This window comes from Dama dama, chromosome 16 (assembly GCF_033118175.1).
Source record: "Dama dama isolate Ldn47 chromosome 16, ASM3311817v1, whole genome shotgun sequence".
In the NCBI taxonomy this organism is placed as follows: domain Eukaryota; kingdom Metazoa; phylum Chordata; class Mammalia; order Artiodactyla; family Cervidae; genus Dama; species Dama dama.
Window position 1 is genome coordinate 2284052 of NC_083696.1, and position 19564 is coordinate 2303615.

Consider the following 19564-nt stretch of genomic DNA (forward strand, 5'->3'; position numbering starts at 1 on the left):
TACTTCTCCAGAGCTCTGGAGAATTGGGCAAGCTAGTGGGAAGGAGGCTATTCTAGTGGGTAGGAGTGCATGCAGGCTTTGGGGTCACACTAGTTTGCGGAATCCTGGTTCTGCCACTTCCTTGCTAAGTTACCTTCAGCAAGTTACTTGTCATCTTTGATTCTCAGTTTCCTCATCTGTAAATTGGAAATAACTGTGCCTAATGCAGAGAGTTAGTTTAAGAATTAAATAGGCTTAAAGAAATGCATGTGTAATAATGCTTCCCTGATAGCTCAGATGATAAAGAACCTGCCTGCAATGCAGGAGACCTGGGTTCATTCCCTGGGTTGGGAAGAGCCCCTGGAGAAGGGCATGACAACCCACTCCAGTGTACTGTCCTGAAGAATCCCCATGGACAGAGGAGCCTGGTGGGCTACAGTCCATGGGGTCACAAAGGGTCAGCCGCGACTGAGCAGCTAAGCACAGCAATGTGTAATCCAGTGCCTGACATGTTCTTTAAGAAACAATAGCTGCAATTAATGCAAAATCAAAAAGCTTGAATTGCTTAACCCAACCTAATTCTTTTTTGTTGTTGTTGTTGTTGTTGTTGTCCGAGGTTTATTGAAAATATTACAGCACAGCAGAAAGACTCAAACAGCTCCAAGTGGTGTTTTGAAGTTCATCCCAACTGTAGGCTGAGTGACCTGCAGGTTGGACAGACTGCCAAAGTCCAAGAGCTTCAGCATTTCCTTAGTGTCAGGATCTACTTCAATGATTTCCTGATCCGGGGCTGAGACCTCAGGCACGTAATTGTCTCTCCTCTCTCTCTCCTCCTCCTGCAGCTTGATGGAGATACCTCTCACCGGGCCTCTCTGAATCCGCTTCATCAGATGTGTGACGTAGCCTGCGATCCTATTGCGGAGCTTCTTGCTGGGAATAATGGCGATTTCCTCACACACCCGCTTGTTGGTGTGGAAGTCATTGCCCAGGCGCGTGTAGTACTTCTCAATGATGACCTGGGCCGCCTTCTTTACGGTTTTGGTGCGAACGTGGCCCGTGTTGGCGGGTCCTTGGTAAAAGAGCTAATTCTTTTTCTTAGTCTTATTTTCATATATTGTGCTAGTTTTACCAAGATATGGTACTGAACTTAAAGCTTATATGCATGTGTATAGTTTTCAGATACAACTTTATCATGTGATTTCAAATCAGGAAAAAATAAATATCTTAGCAAGCATAGAGAACAATGGGTGCTACTACTATTGATATTATTGTTATCATTATACTTTTCTTTTCCATAAAGTTCATATATCATCACTACTTAACCCTCACCACATGATTTCTTGCTCCTTATTCTTATAGGTAAGTCTGAGCTATGTCCTTTAGTGTGCAACATTTTTATCCCCCCAAAATTATCTTTTCAGATCAAACTACCAGGAAGAGCCAGCCGGCATGGTCACAGGGTTTTCCTCTCTCTGTCTGGGCAGCCTCTGATTCTTCAAGAGCCTCACTTTCAGAAAGCCTTCTCTGACCTCCCAAGAGCAAATCTCCCCTGGACCACTTTACCTTGAACATACCATCTCCCTCAGGGGCACTTAGGTCTTCTTCCAATCCAATTTCCACATGGCCCCAGAAGCATTTTTTCTGGAAATACATGTAAAAGACTCTGGGAAAACACATCTTTTAATGGACAGTGAGAGTGTAAACTGGTACAAGATGGGCAGTTGGTATATTTATCATCTGATCCAGCCATTCCACCTCCAGGAATTTTTTTTTCTACAGATGTACTCAAAAGTGTGCAAATGGGCACGTCTACAAGGCAATCAGTGCTGCATTGCTTATAGTACTACTAGCAAAAATTAGAAACCACCAAAATGTCCATCAACCGGGGATTATTTAAATAAATTAAGTAATATACATGCACTAGAATACTGTAGGTTGGTGACCCTCTATGGAGCGAAATAGGAGCATTCCCAAACTATATTTGTCAGTGAAAAAAAGCAAGGTGGAGGGACTTCCCTGGTGGTCCAGTGGTTGGGAAATCACCTTCCAATGCAAAGGATGCGGGTTCGATCTCTTATGTGGAAATAAGATCCCACATGCCTCGGGGCACCTAAGCCCGCACACCGCAACTACTGAGGCCACATGCTGCAACCAAGACTCAGAACAGCTAACCTCTCCTCCTCATATCTCTGACCTCTGACAAATCTTTTAAAAAAGCAAGTGCAAAGCACCATATGCAATGCTAGCATAGATGGCAGGACTAATGAGAGAGAGAGAACAGATGTGTGTCTGTTTACTTGCACAAAGTACTTTGGGAGGATACGTAAAAAACTAGTAATGTTGCTCACCTCTGGGGAGCATCTGGGGCATAGCTAGATAGGGGCAAAAAGAAGATTTTTCTGTGTAGATCCTTTGTTGCCTTTGAATTTTAAATCAGAATGTATCATCTATTCAGAATAGTAATAATAGAAAACACATGTTGCACAGACAAAAGAACTCCTATATGTGCTTGTTCCTAAACAGATGGCAGAAGGATTCATATTCTGGAGAAAATTGCTCTCGTATTGGGGAGAAAACTTTCTAATGGCCTTTTGGTTGTGCAAAGCTAAAGCTCAGCTAAAATCATCAGAAAACAAAGGGTGACCTCTCTGGGTGAGAAGTAGTTCTGATTTTAGCTAATTCTTTACATCTCCTGGGGTGGATCCAAGAGCCAGGAGTTTAGGGCACTGAGAATTATGGAAACAGAATGAACTACTTAAGAATAAGAAATAGAATTAAACTCCCAGGGCTGAAATGACTCCCCATAATGGTGTTAAAACCAGTAACTGTTGAGTTAAGGGAAGCCAGATCTTGCCACTACGAATGTGGCAGGATGTCAGGGGTCAAACCTTTTCAATATCAAAGTAGCCTGCAGTTGTCTCCCTTTTTTCACCTACTTACCACAGTTATTTGCCCTTATTGTGTGCTTTGAATGGTGAGTCCTCTCTATCCTTAAGAAAAGGGAAATCTTTTTTTTTTTGTTTGTATTAACTGATGATGATCCAGATTTAACAGATCATCAGCTCTTCTGTTAGTGAGCTAAAGAAGAACAAAGAGGGACTTTGCTGGTGGTCCGGTGATTGGGAATTCTCCTGCCAGCGCAGGGAGCACGGGTCCCATCCCTGGTCCAGGAAGATCCTGCCTGGTGCAGAGCAACTAAGCCCATGCTCCCTAGAGCCTGTGCTCCCCGACAAGGGAAGCTACTGCATCAAGGAGCCCGACTGGAGGGCAGCGCCCACTCACTGCACCTCGAGAAAGCCGGCACACCACAGAGAAGGCCCAGTGCAGCCAAAAATAAATGAATAAAGTTTTTAAAAGAAGAAGAACAGAGGGACTGGAATAGAGAGAGAAGGAATTGCCATGTGCTTGCATGGGTGTGTGCTAAGTTGCTTCCGTCATGGTGAGTCCCTGCGACCCTATGGACTGTAGCCCGCCAGGCCCCTCTGTCCATGGGATTCTCCAGGCAAGAATACTGGAGTGCATTGCCATGCCCTCCTCCAAGGGGTCTTCATGACCCAGGGATCGAACCCGCATCTGGCAGGCAGGTTCTTTACTGCCAGCGACAGCTGGGAAGAGCCATGGTGGAGGTCCAGAGCAGAAGGAAAGGTTTTCTCAAAAGTAGAAGGACGTCAGAGATATGAGGAGGAGAGGAAGGTGACCGGGAGGCGTTGACGCAAGGACCCCTCTGGCCTGGGAGCTGAGCCGGGGCAGGTGATCAAAAAGGAACAGGACCGAAAGCACAGCTGAGTCAGGTGAATGGAATTAGCAAAGAAGGCTTCAAGGGAGACAGTTTGAGCAACAAGCAGCAAGAGCTGGGTCACTGTAACAGGTCGCTCAGGCATGACCCGAGAACCTCCTGTTGCCTGCCCCAAAGTCACCCACACATGTTATTCCTCTGTGGGCAGCTGGAGAACAGATCACTCCATTAGCATCGGTAACTCGCTGGATGCCTGCCCAGCTGGACAGATGGCCGTCCATACCACAAAGCAACATGAGCCTGCTCCATTACTGCAGGGGACATCAGGGCCCGGGAAAAAACCTATAAGCCCAACACAAGGGAATGGGGCCCTGGACCCGGTGGAATGGTGACAGGAAAACTGGGCATCTGTACTCAGTGCAGGAAGGGGAATGAGAAAAGTGGGGTTTGAACTGAACAAGCTCAAAACCTCCTGAGATGGGACAGTGGTTAGTGACACCACTGTTACACACAGACAAGGACAATCTGGATGGCAGGGCCCGGCAAATCTGGCAATGTTACTTTCAAGGGGTGCAGGTGACACCACCCTTATGGCAGAAGGTGAAGAGGAACTAAAGAGCCTCTTGATGAAGGTGTTAGGGGAAGCACACTGATTGAAACCGCCCACCCTGGCCAGGCACCATAGTAACCATTTGCATGAGTTGTTTTATGGCAGGAGATCCTGATAAGGAATACGGAACTAATAAGCCACCACCAGCCAGAAGAGTTCAGGAAAGGTCGAGAGGAGACACTGCCTGTCCGTCCACTTCCCAGAATCCCTCTTGCTAGCATCCATCTTGGCTGAGCCATGCGTGCGCCACCAGGAAAGACTCTGAGTCAGAATGATTGGCCGAAGACCACCCGGAAACTAATCCCATCACCATAAAACCCAAGACTGCGAGCCATGCGGCAGAGCAGTTCTCCTGGGTTCCCTTACCTACTGCTCTCCACCTGGGTGCCCTTTCCCAATAAAATCTCTTGCTTTGTCAGCACAAGTGTCTCCTCGGACAACTCATTTCAGAGTGTTAGACAAGAGCCCAGTTTCGGGCCCTGGAAGGGGTCCCCCTTCCTGCAACAAAGGTAAGGTGAAAGAGGAGAGTGAAAAAACTGACTTAAAACTCAGCATTCAAAAAACTAAGGTCACGGCATCCGGTCCCATCACTTCATGGCAAGTAGATGGGGAAACAGTGGAAACAGTGACAGACTCTATTGTCTTGGGCTCCAAAATCACTGCAGATGGTGACTGCACCCATGAAATTAAAAGACACTTGCTCCTTGGAAGAAAAACTAAGACAAACCTAGACAGAGTATTTAAAAAAAGCAGACATCACTTTGCCGACTAAGGTCCATCTAGTCAAAGCTATGGTTTTTCCAGTAGTCGTGTATGAATGTGAGATTTGGACCATAACAAAAGCTGAGTGCTGAAGAATTGATGGTTTTGAACTCTGGTGTTGGAGAAGATTCTTGAGAGTCTTGGACTGCAAGGAGATCCAACCAGTCCATCCTAAAGGAGATCAGTCCTGAATATTCATTGGAAGGACTGATGCTGAAGCTGAAACTCCAATACTTTGGCCACCTGATGTGAAGAACTGACTCATTGGAAAAGACCCTGATGCTAGGAAAGATTGAGGGTGGGAGGAGAAGGGACGACAGAGGATGGGATGATTGGATGGCATCACCAACTCGATGGACATGGGTTTGGGTGGACTCCAGGAGCTGGTGATGGACAGGGAGGCCTGGCGTGCTGCGGTCCATGGAGTCACAAAGAGTCGGATACAACTGAGCAATGAACTCACTAATACCTCATCTTGCATGGACCACCACTGCCAAATCCTATCTATTCTGTCTCCTAAATCTCATGTGAAATATCTCCCCCCAACTCTTCGTGGCAACCCACTCCAGTATTCTTGCCTGGAGAATCCCATGGGCAGAGGAGCCTGGTGGGCTATGCTCCATCGGGTCACAAAAAGTTGGACACATTTGAAGCAACTTACCAGCACTCCACCTCCAGGGCCTTCGATCTTATCATCTTCGGTCTGGAGTGTTGCAACAGCCTCTCGGCTGGGCCCAGTGTCTGCTATTTAACCTCATTCTAATCATCCACCACAAGCTGGTCTCCAAAGGATCTTTCTGACAAACTCATGGTCCTAACATTTCCCTGCTTAAAACTCTTCGATGGCCCCCATGACCTCCCAAGCTTTGTAGCACAGCCTTCAAGGTCCCTTTTGATCCACAGCAGCTTCATTGACTTTCCTTCTTTCCTAAAAACCAGGACTTACCCCCACATCCTCCCTACCAGCAGTCTACGCGGTCACGTCTTCTCAAGCTTTGCTCTCTCTGTTCTCCTTGCCTATTATAACTTTCCCATTTCCATGATCTCTGACTGAAGATGCTACTTTCCCTTCAAGGTTTAGTTAAAGGTTCTCCCTCCTGGAGTGGTGTCTCCACGTGGTGTTCATTCTTAGCTATGGTTACACCTGACTTCAGCCTTGCACACTCATGATCACAAGGCGGCTACAGCAGCTCCAAGCATCACATCCTCACACAATGTCCACAGGTTTCCCCCCGCTGTTTCTCTTTTTAAGAAAAATACTGTTTTTTTATTTTGAAAAACTTTTAAATCATTTAAAAATAAAATAGAATAGTGGTCCCAATATACTCATCACCCAGGTCTCACAACTATCACTACACAATTATCCTGTATCTTCTACATTTTCACACACCTTTCACCTCCCCTCAGATTATTTTGAAGCAAATCTTAAACATTTACTTCTTTTGTAAATCTTTCATAATATATCGTTGAAAGGTACAAATCCTTTTTAAAAAAATTTCCACAATACCATGGAGAAGGAAATGGCAACCCACTCCAGTACTCTTGCCTGGAAACTCCCATGGACAGAGGAGCCTGGTAGGCTACAGTCCGTGGGGTCACGAAGAGTCAGGCACAACTGAGTGACTTCACTTTCACTTTTCACTTTCATGCATTGGAGCAGGAAATGGCAACCCACTCCAGTATTCTTGCCTGGAGAATCCCAGGGACAGAGGAGCCTGGTGGGCTGCCGTCTATGGGGTCACACAGAGTCAGACACGACTGAAGTGACTAAGCAGCAGCAGCAGCCACAATATCATGATCACAAATAAAATAGTCAACCATTTCCTAATGTCATTAAACCTGCAAAACTGTTCAATTTCCCCTACTAGTCTAAAAAAAAGTCTTTTCCTTTTCACTGTTTACTTGACTTTGAGTTCTTTTTAGTGGTTATAGCTAGAAAATATATATTATTTTCTAAAGATAAAAGGTATAACATGTTCATACTAATAATTTCAGTTGAAATAGAGAATTACAGTTTTCAGTTAACCTCAACAATCCTAATCTGTATCTCTGTGCCAAATAAATCAGTTCTCAAGGATGCCAACATGAATATATATTTTTATCCCATAATACCCAGTCATTTTGTCCTTGGACACATCCCTCTAGGGATACAGAATCAAATGATGATGATTTAAAGTCACTCAAAGTCTTCTCTGTATGGTTATATCATCCATTGATTCCACATTTAGGAACACTTGTATTTTATTTTACTTTCTATTTCTAAGGATTGCTTTCTATTTTTTTTGTAATTATATAAAAATTTTTTGCTAATTAAACAAATTTTTTTAATTAAAATATTTGCTTGGCTCCAAAGTTAAATCTACAAAACAAGGTATATTTTTTGAAGTGTAGATTCTATCCCATTCCTTTATTCTATAGTCCCTCCCTCTGCTATAGTAATATTTATTAAATGTTTATAGCTTTCTTAAATTTGTGAGTAAATGATAGCATACTCTACACATTTTTCTCTTCAATTAATTTAATTTTATTTTTTTGCTTTAAAAATATATCTTGGGACTTCCCTGGTGGTCCGGTGGTTAAGAATTCACCTGTCAGTGCAGGGGACATGGGTTCAGTCTCTGATCCAGGAACTAAGATTCCACATCCCCAGGAGCAACTAAGCCTGCAGCCACAACTAGAGAACACCCCAGGGCCACAGTGAAGACACAGCGCAGCTAGGGGGAAAATGTATTCTGGAGTTCATGCCATAGTAATAAAGAATTTTCTAATTCTTTGCTAGACTTCATTTCGGGGATGTACCATAATTTATTCAATTAGTCTTCTGTTGATAGGCATTTGGGTCGTTTCCAGTCTCTGGCCCTTACAAAGACTGGGTAGGCTTGGACATGCATATTTTCATCTTTTTGCCACTGCACCTGTCATAGATCTCCAGAAGTAGGATTGCTACATCACTGTACACCTATCAGAATGGCTAACATTAACAGAAGAAAAAGTAATAATACCAAATGATGATGAGAACGCAGAGCAACTGGAACCCTCACACATTACTGGCGGGAAAGCAAAATGGTGCAGCACTTTGGAAAACAGTCTGGCAGTCCCTTGTAAAGTTTAACACCCTATTACAATATAACCCAGTAATCTCTTTCCTATATTTACTCAAGACAAATGAAAAGTTGTATTCACATAAAAATTGTGTATCTCTGAACACTTGGAGAGGCTTTATTCATAACTGCCCCAAATTGGAAACAGTTCAAGTGTCCTTCAACTGATGGATAAGGTGTGACACATTTCTATAATTGAATGTTACCCAACAATTATAAGGAACAAGCTACTGATACAGTGCAACATGGATGAATTTCTAAAGCATTCTTCTAAAATAAAGAAGTCAGACTTAAAATGCTACATACTCCATGGTTCCATGTATATGACATTCCCCAAAAGGCAAAACCACAAGGACCGAGGACACATCAATGGTTGCCAAGGGCGGAGGTGAGGGCACAGTTTGATGCCTAAAGGTCTGCATGTTGGAATCTGGGAGGGGTCAATGGAATTGTACATCTTGACTATGGTAGTAATTATGCAATTATATGTGCTCCTTGAAACTCGTAGAATTATATACTCAAAAGAGTGAATTTTACTATATGTAAATTATATCTCAATAAACCTGATTCCCCTCCAAAAAAAGACAAATCACAGGTAGTTTTCCTAATTAGTGCCAAATCCCCTCCATGGTAGGGTGATTAATGGCTCCCACAGATAGCTAGGTCCTAATTCCTGGAACCCATGGATATTGCCTTTTCATGGGAAAAGGGATTTTGTAGATGAGATACAACTAGGAATCTTTTTTATTTCTTTGTATTTATTTATTTGGCTAGACCATGTTTAGCTGGGGCATGTGGGATCTAGTTCCCTGACCAGGAATTGAACCCGGGCCCCCTATGTTGGGAGCATGGAGTCTTAGCCACTGGACCACCTGGGAAGTTCCTTAAATTAGGAATTCTGAGATAGGGAGGGTATCCTGGATTATACAGGTAAACCCTAAACACAATCTTAAGTGTCCCTTTTATAAGGGACATAAAGGGGGAGGCAGAAGATGGTTCTACCATGGAGGAGACGGCCATGTGAAAACTGAACAGAGGGAGTTTTAAAGACTCTGCATTGCTAGCCCTGAAGACGGAGGAAGGAGCCCAGGAACAGAAGGAATGAGGCTCTAGAAGAAGAACAAAGGGAGGAAATAGGTTCTCTGCTGGAGCCTCCAGAGGAAGCACAGCCCTGCCAAACACCTTGGTTACAGCTAAATGGGACGTCAGACCTCTGCAACTTTAAGAGAGTTACTTGTGTTGTTTTAAGTCACCCGGTTGGAGGTTCTTTGTTACCATAGCAAGTGGAAACTAACGTGCCCTCCATATGAGCTGTGCGGTTTTTGCGGTCCCACCAACGTGTAGGGCGTGTTCTTTTTTTAAGAATGAGGAAAAATTTCCCAGAAGCCCCGGAGCAGACATCTTCTTCATCTCATTGGCCAGAATCGTGTCACATGGTCTTCTCTAAACCAATCGCTGGCAAGAATAAGCAGACTTCCTCCCATGGCTAGCCCTGAGGCTGTATCACTCACACAGCGGCCTGGTCCTGGCCGCATCAGCGTTCTGCCCTCAAGGAAGGAAAAGAACATAGCTTTGGGTTAACTGCCAATGGCGCCTACCTCAAAAATTATTTGCAGAAAAAGAAAAACCCTCAGCTCAATATATATTTTATAAAAATTAAAAACCCTTAGGCTAAGCTTTCTAAGGGGCCATCGGTTGCAGCCTCCCAGGCCAAGGCTTTTCCATGTCCATCTGGCTTTGCCCTCCTCTCTCTCTCTCTTTTTCCACGGGAGGTAGGGCCTAGCTGAGCTCTGTTTGTGAGTCACCAAGGTTAAATAAGGCCCCATGAACACACTGGCCCGCCTTCCAGAAAAATGTCCCACTTGCAATACTGACTCAAGGCCTATTAAGGGAATATTTTCTGTTCTTTCTCTGTTTCGGCTTTTCTCTGATTATTATCCTAGAATGTCAGGTCCCTTAAAGGTGACAATAATAATAATAATAAAATACGATAGCAATAGTGTTTTTTATTATTGTGGTAATTACAACAACTATCATCTATTGAGCACTTATTATATTCCAAGCACTTTGTTATTTGTTATCACATTTAATCCTCAAGTCTTCCTGATGAAGTAGACATTATTATCATCTCCATCTAGTAGATTTTGCAGTGCAAGAAAAGAGAGAATGAGTTAGCCAAGATAAGTGATAGCACCAGGGTTCAAATTGAGATCTGTGAAAGTTCCAGAGTTTTTGCTCTCAAACCCCATGAAGTCCAAAACCTTCTTTCTAAGGATGGGAAACAATAACTTGGGGTGTAGGAGCGGAGGAGACAGGGGCACTAGGAGGTACACGCATCCTGCTCAGGTCAGGTGTCCAGTGAGTGGGCAAGTGAATGACTGCCCCTCTAGTGTAGCCAGTAGCTCACAGAACTTTTCTCTCTTCTAGAAGAATCAAATATTTACAAATCGGGGTTTCCATGGTGGCTCGGTGGTAAAGAATCCACCTGCCAGTGCAAGAGACATGGGTTCGATCCCTGGTCCGGGAGGATCCCGCACGCCGCAGGGCGACTAAACCCTTGTGCCACATCTGCTGAGCCTGAGATCGAGAGCCCATGAGATGTGACTGCTGAGCCCCCGCGCCAGAACTACTGAAGCCTGCATGCCTGAAGCCCATGCTCCTGAGAGCGTTAACTTAGACAGGTTACCAAGGCCCTTCAAGGAGGAGGTGACCTCCAGGCCCCTTTAAGGAGGAAGAGAACTTTCTCTTTCACATTCTTTTGCTTTAGACACATAGGTCTCACAGGCCGCGGTATCTCTTGCTCAAGGACATGCGTTTTTTTGAGCTCAGAACATATGTTATGGGAGAAGGTCTGGGTAAAACTTCCACAGCCTTGAGCTTTGGGTTAACCGGTTCCTTCTGGCTAGTCTCATGCTGATGTCACCCCAGGATGTATGTTATGGGAGAGGCTCTGGGCAACCTTTTCACAGCCTAGAGGGATTTTTTTCTATTCTCAGCAGCTAGCAGAAAAGTATATAATACTCTGCTTACGCTATTGAGGCATATAATCTTTCTCCCCTTCCTGAGTTCTGTGTCGGAAGCTTTTTCTGCCACTATCACTTTAGTAGAATTTCTGCTGCATGAAGCTCTGAGTGACGGAGACTGCCCTTGGTCCCAGAGTTAAATCTTCTCCTTCGGAGACCACGAATCCAGTGGAACACCATAAGCTTTCATCTGTCATCTTGGGGGCTCGTCTGAGACCCCAAAACAAGGTGTAAGCTATCACTCGGCAGTAAGAGAAACTCTTGCAATGAGAGGCCTGTGAACTGCAGTGAAGAGTCGCCCCCCTTGCCAAACACGAGCCAGCGCGCAGCCACAAGACCCAGCGCAGCCAGAGATAAACAAGTCCTTTAAAAAAGCTGTAAAAAATTATTTACAAATCAACTTTTGAGTTTAATAAGAGAAAATGTGTTTGTCTTTTTGGCAAAATGAGAGTAGTGAAATAGAGACTTTCTCGTGATTTTGTCACATTTATCTGGCTTCTTTGGGGGATTTAAAAAATTGTAGTTATAACATGAAGCCTGCCTTACAGCTTATAAAGCACTTTCAAATAATTTCTCTTACATGATCCTTGCAACAGTTCTTGAAGCAGGAAGATATGCTTATCCCACTTCATGGATGGAGAAAGTAAGTCTCCTAAAGGGTACATTATTTGCCCAAGGTCTCACAAATCAGGAAGTGACAGGCAGAATCAAGCCCTGGACCCTGTCCCCTGCAAGGAAACTTGCTGGCTATGAAGTCTTGATGTCCAAGGACTAGGACTTTTCCTGTGAATTTTAGACTCATATTTTCAAGTTTAAAGGTCAAGTCTGCCGTCCTTCATCTTTTATGCCTCCAAAACAAATCTGATGGTTTTTGGTTATGTTATTTTTTGCCATGCTGGTGATAGGGACAGAGTAAAGGGACAAAGTAAGTGATTAAATAATTAATCCCACTAAAGGATTCTAAGTAGGAAAATATGGGAAACCCCTGTAAGTTAATGGTTACTCAAGAAAGCAGGTTTGCATAACCCACAAAACCAAGCAGGCCTGCTTAGCAACAAGATCATGTAACATCAGACATGCCCCAAAGCAATAAAACAATGATGGCAGGAGACCCACAACCTGCCCAGTGAGCTCCGTAAGTTAATGATCCCTAGGACATGCTCTGTACACACACAGACAAAACAATAACTTGTGAACCTAGCTTGACCATCTAGGGACAAGAAAACTCGCCTGCTCGACCTAGAGGAGGAACTGATGGTGGAAGCCTGATGTCTACTCAAGAAAGAAAAGGAAGTTCTTTCCCCCTTCCTCTCTTTTCGTTTGATTTTAAAACAGTAGCCTAATAAGGTCTCAGGGTGCAGCGTGTCTCGTCCGCCCACCTGTAAACCTCACAAGTGTACTGTTCCACTGAAGCACTTCTTATGTATCACTGTGTCTATCTTGAATACTTTTCTACGCTGAGACATAAAGGACTGTGGTACCGGAGCTCTTCAGCGCGCTCCTGAAATGACTCGGAGGCTCCCTAAAATGACCCCGAATGGTTTCACTGGGTCTTGGTCGCTGCACTGGGGCTTTCTCTAGTGTGGTGAGCAAGGTCACTCTCTTGGTTAGGTACATGTCTTACTGCGGTGGCATCTCTTGTGGAGCATGGGCTCTAGGCCAGCGGGCTTCAGGAGTTTGGTGCACAGGCTTAACTGTTCCAAGGCATGTGGGATTTTCCGGGACCGGGGATTGAACCCGTGTTCCTTACATTTGCAGTCAGATTCTTAACCATTTGACCCCCAGGGACGTCTCTGATGTTTTTTCTTGACTAAGAAAAAACATTTTCTTAAACTTTGCATTTTTTGCTGAGTTGACTTCTTTATAAATTGCCTTGATAGATAATCTGAACACCACCTTTGGTTCTGTTATGCTTTGCTTCCCGTTGATTTATAATGCATTTTGTTTTTTTTCCAGTTAGTGATAACCTTCCTGTTGTTTCCAAGAGCTCTTCAGTGGATTCTCTTCAGTTTCCAAGGTAGAATTATACCATCTGCAAATATTTTTAAAAAATAAAACCTGCTCTCCTGATTCCACCATGAGTGCTCCTTTTACCACATGACAAGCCGTTTTTCCACAACTCTGCATTTTCCAGATGACTAAATGGCTTCTTTAAGTGCCAAAATATTTAGAAATATAACTGTCTGAGCTGAAAATCTTTCTCAGATGAATTACAATGTGTAGCAAACAGTTTGTGGTTTTGCCTGCAAAACACATTCCTCTCCCATCTTTTGTAGCAGCCCCTTCGCTGTTTCTTTTGAGTATCTGCCTGTCTCCTCAATCCGCATGAGGTCCCAGCAGGACTGTCTGTCCCATTCACAAACCCCTAAAGAGGCCCTAGCTCCACCACAGGCTGGCCCCACTGACTCTTCCAAGAATTCGTGTCTTGAGAGAAGGGATACTTGGCTAGTAGGATGCTGGCGTTGAGCCCTGCAGAAGGCAGACCCTAAGATGCCCACGAGGTTTCACCTGGGGCTGCCCTGACTTCTGATTCTGCCCAGACTTTCTCTCCCAAAGCCTGGTGAGGTGCTCCTTTGATGCCAGAAGCTACCCACTAGCCTCCCAACACATTCTCTCTGTTTGTTTAGGTTTGCTTTTGTAGCGAATGATACAGAATATTATCAGTGCCCAAGAGCTGGTTGCAGGTAATATGTCTTTTTCTTGAAATGTATTTGCTGTGGCCTCTCTGGTCTCGGTTGCTGCATGCGGGCTTTCTCTAGTTGTGACGGCGGCGGGGGGCCTGTTTTCTAGCTGCGGTGCTCAGGCGTCTCACCGCAGTGGTTCTCTAGTTGAGGAGCACAGGCCCTAGGCGTGCAGACTTCAGTAGTTGTGGTGATCAGGCTCGGTAGTTGAGGTACTTGGGCTCTAGAGCACAAGCTCAGGAGTGTGGTTCGTGGGCTTAGTTGCTCCGAGGAATGTGAAATCTTCCCCAGGTAGGGACTGAACCCATGCATTGGCAGGCGGATTCCCAACCACTGGACCACTAGGGAAGTCCCCAGATATCTTGTTATGGATTGAACTGTGCCTTCCCACCAAAAAAGATATGTTGGAGTCCCAAGCCCTAATGCTTCTGAATGTTTACCTTATTTGGAAATAGGATCTTCACGGAGATAATTGAGTTAAAATGAGGTCACTAGGGTGAGCCCTAGTCCAATATGATTAGAGTCCTTAAGAAGAAGAAATGTGGTCACAGAGACACACACACAAAGGGAAGACAGCGTGCAGACACAGAGAGACGGCCACGTTATGGAGGAGAATCGGAACCACACATCTATGAGCTTAGAATGCAGGCAATGTCTGGAAGCCACCAGCAGCTAGAGAAGAGACAGGAAGAACAGTTCCTTCCCTAGAGAGTTCAGAGAGCATGGCCCTGCTGACACCTTGATTCCAGAGTCTTGCCTCCAGAATGTGAGACCATGAATTTCTATTGTGTTAAGGCAGCTAGTTTGTGGTACTTTGTTATGCAGCCCTAGGAAGCTAATACAGACCCTCAAGGAAATGTGGACTGTTGGAATGACGCATGGAAGAAATTGATAGCTCTTCACCAAAACTCTACTTCCTTTATTTTTTTTTTGCCTACAAGTGGACTTGTAGCCAGTGATGAAAGTAAATTTGTATTTTATGGAAAGACCAGAAAAATTCAAACACAAAATTTTCCTCTGCTTGTTTGGGTCTCCTTCCTCACCTTTAGAGTGTAATTATGCATATACATTAACCAGATCTCTTTAGGAGATAAGATTCTTTCTCCATTTTGTAAGGGGCCCCGACTTACTACTTACTCACTTTGTAAGGTCTGGACTGTGTCAACTGTCAATTCATCATCTGATGTATAACCCTCTGTTTCAAAAACTTCAGTAACTGTGCTCTGACCTCCAGTGGGTAGCACAGTCCTCAGCATTTTCTGAAAGACTGTCTCCAGGTTATAATCCTTTCAAGTTGGCTCAAACAAAATTTTCCGTTTCTTTCTTAGATAAACTCTTAATTTTTTTCATTGACACACGAATGGCACAGTCAGCAGGACATCAGTGATCCCCAGGGGACACCTGGGGTCTACCCTGAACCAGTGCTTGGTACCAACACAGACCGCCTTGAGCCCCACCAGTTTCTCACTGTTTCTCGGGTGTTCCAGGGATTTCTCCTGATGTCTAGATTTCACTGCTTTTAAGTGATGATCCTAAACATTTCATCTGAGCTGTCTTTACTTGAGACTCGGAGTCTTAAAGGGCACCAGTGCATCTCCCAGAGACATGAGGGGATACAGGCAGGAGGCCCAGGGAAACAGGAGTGGCTGAGTTTTTTGCTAAATTTGTTTTAAATGGAAAAACAAAACAAAACAAGCTGCTCTACGGTCTGAACAAAACTTTTGCTAGTGAAATGAGAGACTGAATGATTCAACTCTGAAAAACAAGGGACACTTGCTCTTTCTGGCCACAAGGTGTCCTCAGGCAAATGAGGACCCAGCGGAAGTGTCTGAGGATTGACCCCTGTGACGATGCAGCAGCTCTGCAGGGAGACCCCAGGGCAGCCCTTCAGTAAACAGTGCTCTTCCCGGGATGCAAGAGAGGAGAACTGATCAAGTGCTCTGAGCACCACAGTGGTTTTAGACTTTCCCAGGAGGAGCCAAGACACGTGAGTTAAACAGACCCAAGGGTATTGTCCTGGGGAGCTAGCCCCAGAAGCAGCACACATTCAACCCACCTCACTGTCTTCAGCAAGTTGTTCATGGGTTCAGACCCCGGTTAGGAAACTAAGATGGCCCCTGAAGCATCTCAGAGAAAGAAATATTAAACTAATTAGGTTTCTTTGTTACATTAAATTATAGGGGAAGCATTGCCAAGTGAGTGGTAATAAACCTTCAGTTCAGTTCAGTTCAGTCGCTCAGTAGTGTCCAACTTTTTGTGACTCAATGGGCTGCAGCAAGCCAGGCCTCCCTGTCCATCACTAACTCCCGGAGTCCACCCAAACTCATTTCCATTGAGTCGGTGATGCCATCCAACCATCTCATCCTCTGTCATCCCCTTCTCCTGCCTTCAATCTTTCCCAGCATCAGGGTCTTTTCAAATGAGTCAGTTCTTCACATCAGGTGGCCAAAGTATTGGAGTTTCAGCTTCAGCATCAGTCCTTCCAATGAATATTCAGGACTGATTTCCTTTAGAATGGACTGGTTGGATCACCTTGCTGTCCAAGGGGCTCTCGAGAGTCTTCTCCTTGGGTTATATTGTATGGGTTAATGTTACTAGTATTAATGTTCTAGAAATTATATGAAATTTCTAAAAGTTGATCATACCCTGATAAAGTGTTATCAGTCATAATTGTAGTTATTACCTTAAAATGCTGTAAGTCACAGTAGTAACATTTCTTTGTCAGTTGTGTTGTAGTCACATCTTTAATCATAATTTTGAAGTCTTTTGTTGTCTGTAAACTGTTATTGTTTGGGAATTCCCTGATGGCCCAATGGTTTGGACTCTGGTTTCGCTGCTGAGAGCAAGGGCTTGATCCCTGGTTGGGGGACTGAGAGCCCGCCAGCTGCCGGCAGGGCCGAAACAAACAAACAAAAACAGTTACTGTTTGATGCTTCTGCAAAAAATGCTTCATCTTCTAGAAGATTCACAAAAAAGACTTTGTCAAGCACAGGTTTATGATAACTTTCAGATCACACTGCTGAATCGGGGAAGAAATTAAAGAATTTGAATGGAAAATCTAATGGCTTCACAAAACCATTTACAAAATTAAAATCAAGAATTGGTAACATAGGCCTGAGTGGCAAACAAGTGAATATGGTTATCCTTTTTATGGGATTTGTCAGAAATATTGCTGGATTTTTAAAAATCCCCATTTTTAGCTGTTAATCTGTGTTTTCCAAGTGATTCTCTGCTGCCTTGAAAACAGTTTAGTCAAATTTGTCAAACTTACCTTTATGACTTGTTTCATAAATCACAGAACTAATTTACTCACATTTTTCTTATAATCTACATTTTTAACATTAATTTATTTGCATTTAAGTGCTTGGTACATTGGTGATGAGGTAGAAATTCAATTTTATTTTATTTTTTTCAAACGGCGTAGTTAATTATCTAATCATCTCCATTGATTGTCTAATACAAAGAAGAGCTTACTTTTTTTCTGTGCCACTTGGCAAGCAGGGTCTTACTCTCCCCACCAAGGATGGAACCTGTGCCCCTTGCAGTGGAAGCTCGGAATCCTAATCTCTAGACCATCAGGGAATTCCAAGAAGAGCTTACTTCTGATGGGTGAGAATACCCACTTGTATTCAGACTAAAAGCAACATTAGTGGCAGAGAGGCTCAGGTAAGACTCTTCCAAAAAGAAGTCAGACCCTGAGGAGAGTCCCGGGTCTGCCCTTAAGTCACAGGATGGCCTTGGACAGACCCCTTTCCCTCTGGGCACTTCGCTGTAAATTCACAGCTCTGCTAAGAGGTAGGGGTGGGGGACGGCAGTGGGGAAGTGGAGCAAGATAATCTCTGGCTCTGATAATTATCCTTCTAAAAACGTTCTGAAGAATTCTTGCCATAAAAATAAATGTAAATTTTAATAACACCAAGAAAAAATTTTTTTCACCTAAGTGAAAAGTGAAGTCGCTCAGTCCTGTCTGACTCTTAGTGACCCCAAGGACTGTAGCCTACCAGGCTCCTCTGTCCAAGGGGTTTTCCAGGCAAGAGTACTGGAGTGGGCTGCCATTTCCTTCTCCAGGATTAGCTCTTATAACTATAATATATGTTCAGATGAAAAACTGTGAAAGTTTATCAGCTGTCCTTTCAATGGAATGTTGGGTTTTACCGTTGGGGGCTCCCTAATACCGTAGAAGCCTGAATCTTTCTGTCTTGGACTAGGCCATTTCATAACTCTGTATATTATAGAAAAATGTTTCTATTCTCACTCACAGAAATGCAAATTGACTTTGTCCTGTAAATTTAAAAATTAAGAGATAATTTCAAATATCACATTATTGTACTAAAGATAATAGTCAACTTTATACCTATTAGCAAATTTATTTCTGCATTACTGATTGCCTATACCTGTACGATATATATATATGTATATATATATACTACAAATATACTAATATGCTAATTAATATATTGATATATAAAGAGATAGGAATACCAGACCAGGTAAGGTGTACCTGCCTCTGAAGAAATCTGTATGCAGGTCAGGAAGCAACAGTTAGAACCGGACATGGAAAAACACATTGGTTCCAAATTGGGAAAGGAATACCTCAAGGCTGTATATTGTCACTCTGCTTATTTAACTTATATGCAGAGTACATCATGCGAAATGGCAGGCTGGATGAAGCACAAGCTGGAATCAAGATTGCCGGGAGAAATATCAATAATCTCAGATATGCAGATGACACCACCCTGATGGCAGAAAACAAAGAGGAACTAAAAAGTCTCTTGATGAAAGTAAAAGAGGAGAGTGAAAAAGCTGGCTTAAAACTCAACATTCAAAAAACTAAGATCATGGCATCCAGTCCCATCACTTCATGGCAAACAGATGGGGAAACAATGGAAACAGTGACAGACTATTAAAATCACTGCAGATGGTGACTGCAGCCATGAAATTAAAAGACATTTGTTCCTTGGAAGAAAAGCTATGACCAACCTAGACAGCATATTAAAAAGCTGAGACATTACTTTGCCGACAAAGGTCTGTCTAGTCACAGCTATGGGTTTTCCAGTAGTCATGTATGGATGTGAGAGTTGGACTATAAAGAGAGCTGAGCACCGAAGAATTGATGCTTTTGAACTGTGGTGTTGGAGAAGACTCTTGAGAGTCCCTTGGATTGCAAGGAGATCCAACCAGTCCATCCTGAAGGAAATCAGTCCTGAATAGTCAATAGAAGGACTGATGCTGAAGTTGGAACTCTAATACTTTGGTACCTGATGCAAAGAACCAACTCATTGGAAAAGACCCTGATGCTGGGAAAGAATGAAGGCGGGAGGAGAAGGGGACAACAGAGGATAAGATGGTTGGATGGCATCACCGACTTAATGGTCATGAGTTTGAGCAAGCTCATGGAGATGGTGGAGGACAGAGAAACCTGGCGTGTTGCAGCCCACGGGGTCGCAAAGAGTCAGACTCGACCGAGGGACTGAGCAACAACGGCAACCAGGCCTTCACAGGCTGCCGGGCGTTCGGCCGCACTGGAGGGGAAACGCTGCACTTTTCTGTTGGCTTGAGGAAAGACAATGTCTAGGGGACCTTTGTTATGCAAAGAGAGTTGGAAATCCCCCTTGAAATGGAGAAGTTGGGACCCTAAGCCAGCAGAAAGGGAAGGCTGTGCTCCACGTGGG

General features: G+C 43.9%; 1 protein-coding gene across 1 annotated transcript; it reads right to left on the reverse strand.

Annotated features, from left to right (window-relative positions):
* Positions 1 to 580: 580 nt before the first annotated feature.
* LOC133071007 (small ribosomal subunit protein eS17-like) lies at positions 581 to 2349 on the reverse strand. The gene is made up of 2 exons (XM_061163226.1): positions 2328 to 2349; positions 581 to 1048 (listed from the first exon to the last, which is right to left on the reverse strand). Exons 1-2 carry the CDS (start codon positions 2347 to 2349, stop codon positions 630 to 632), a joined length of 441 nt encoding a protein of 146 aa, XP_061019209.1. The 3' UTR covers positions 581 to 629.
* Between the last annotated feature and the right edge of the window lie 17215 nt (positions 2350 to 19564).

Bases quoted from the DNA above. Each gene is read 5' to 3' on its own strand.
- LOC133071007 (XM_061163226.1), bottom strand. From the start codon at position 2,349: ATGCCCCAGATGCTCCCCAGAG. The intron at 1,049-2,327 runs GTGAGCAACATT...TCTTTTACCAAG, and splicing joins GCCCCAGATGCTCCCCAGAG to GACCCGCCAACACGGGCCAC.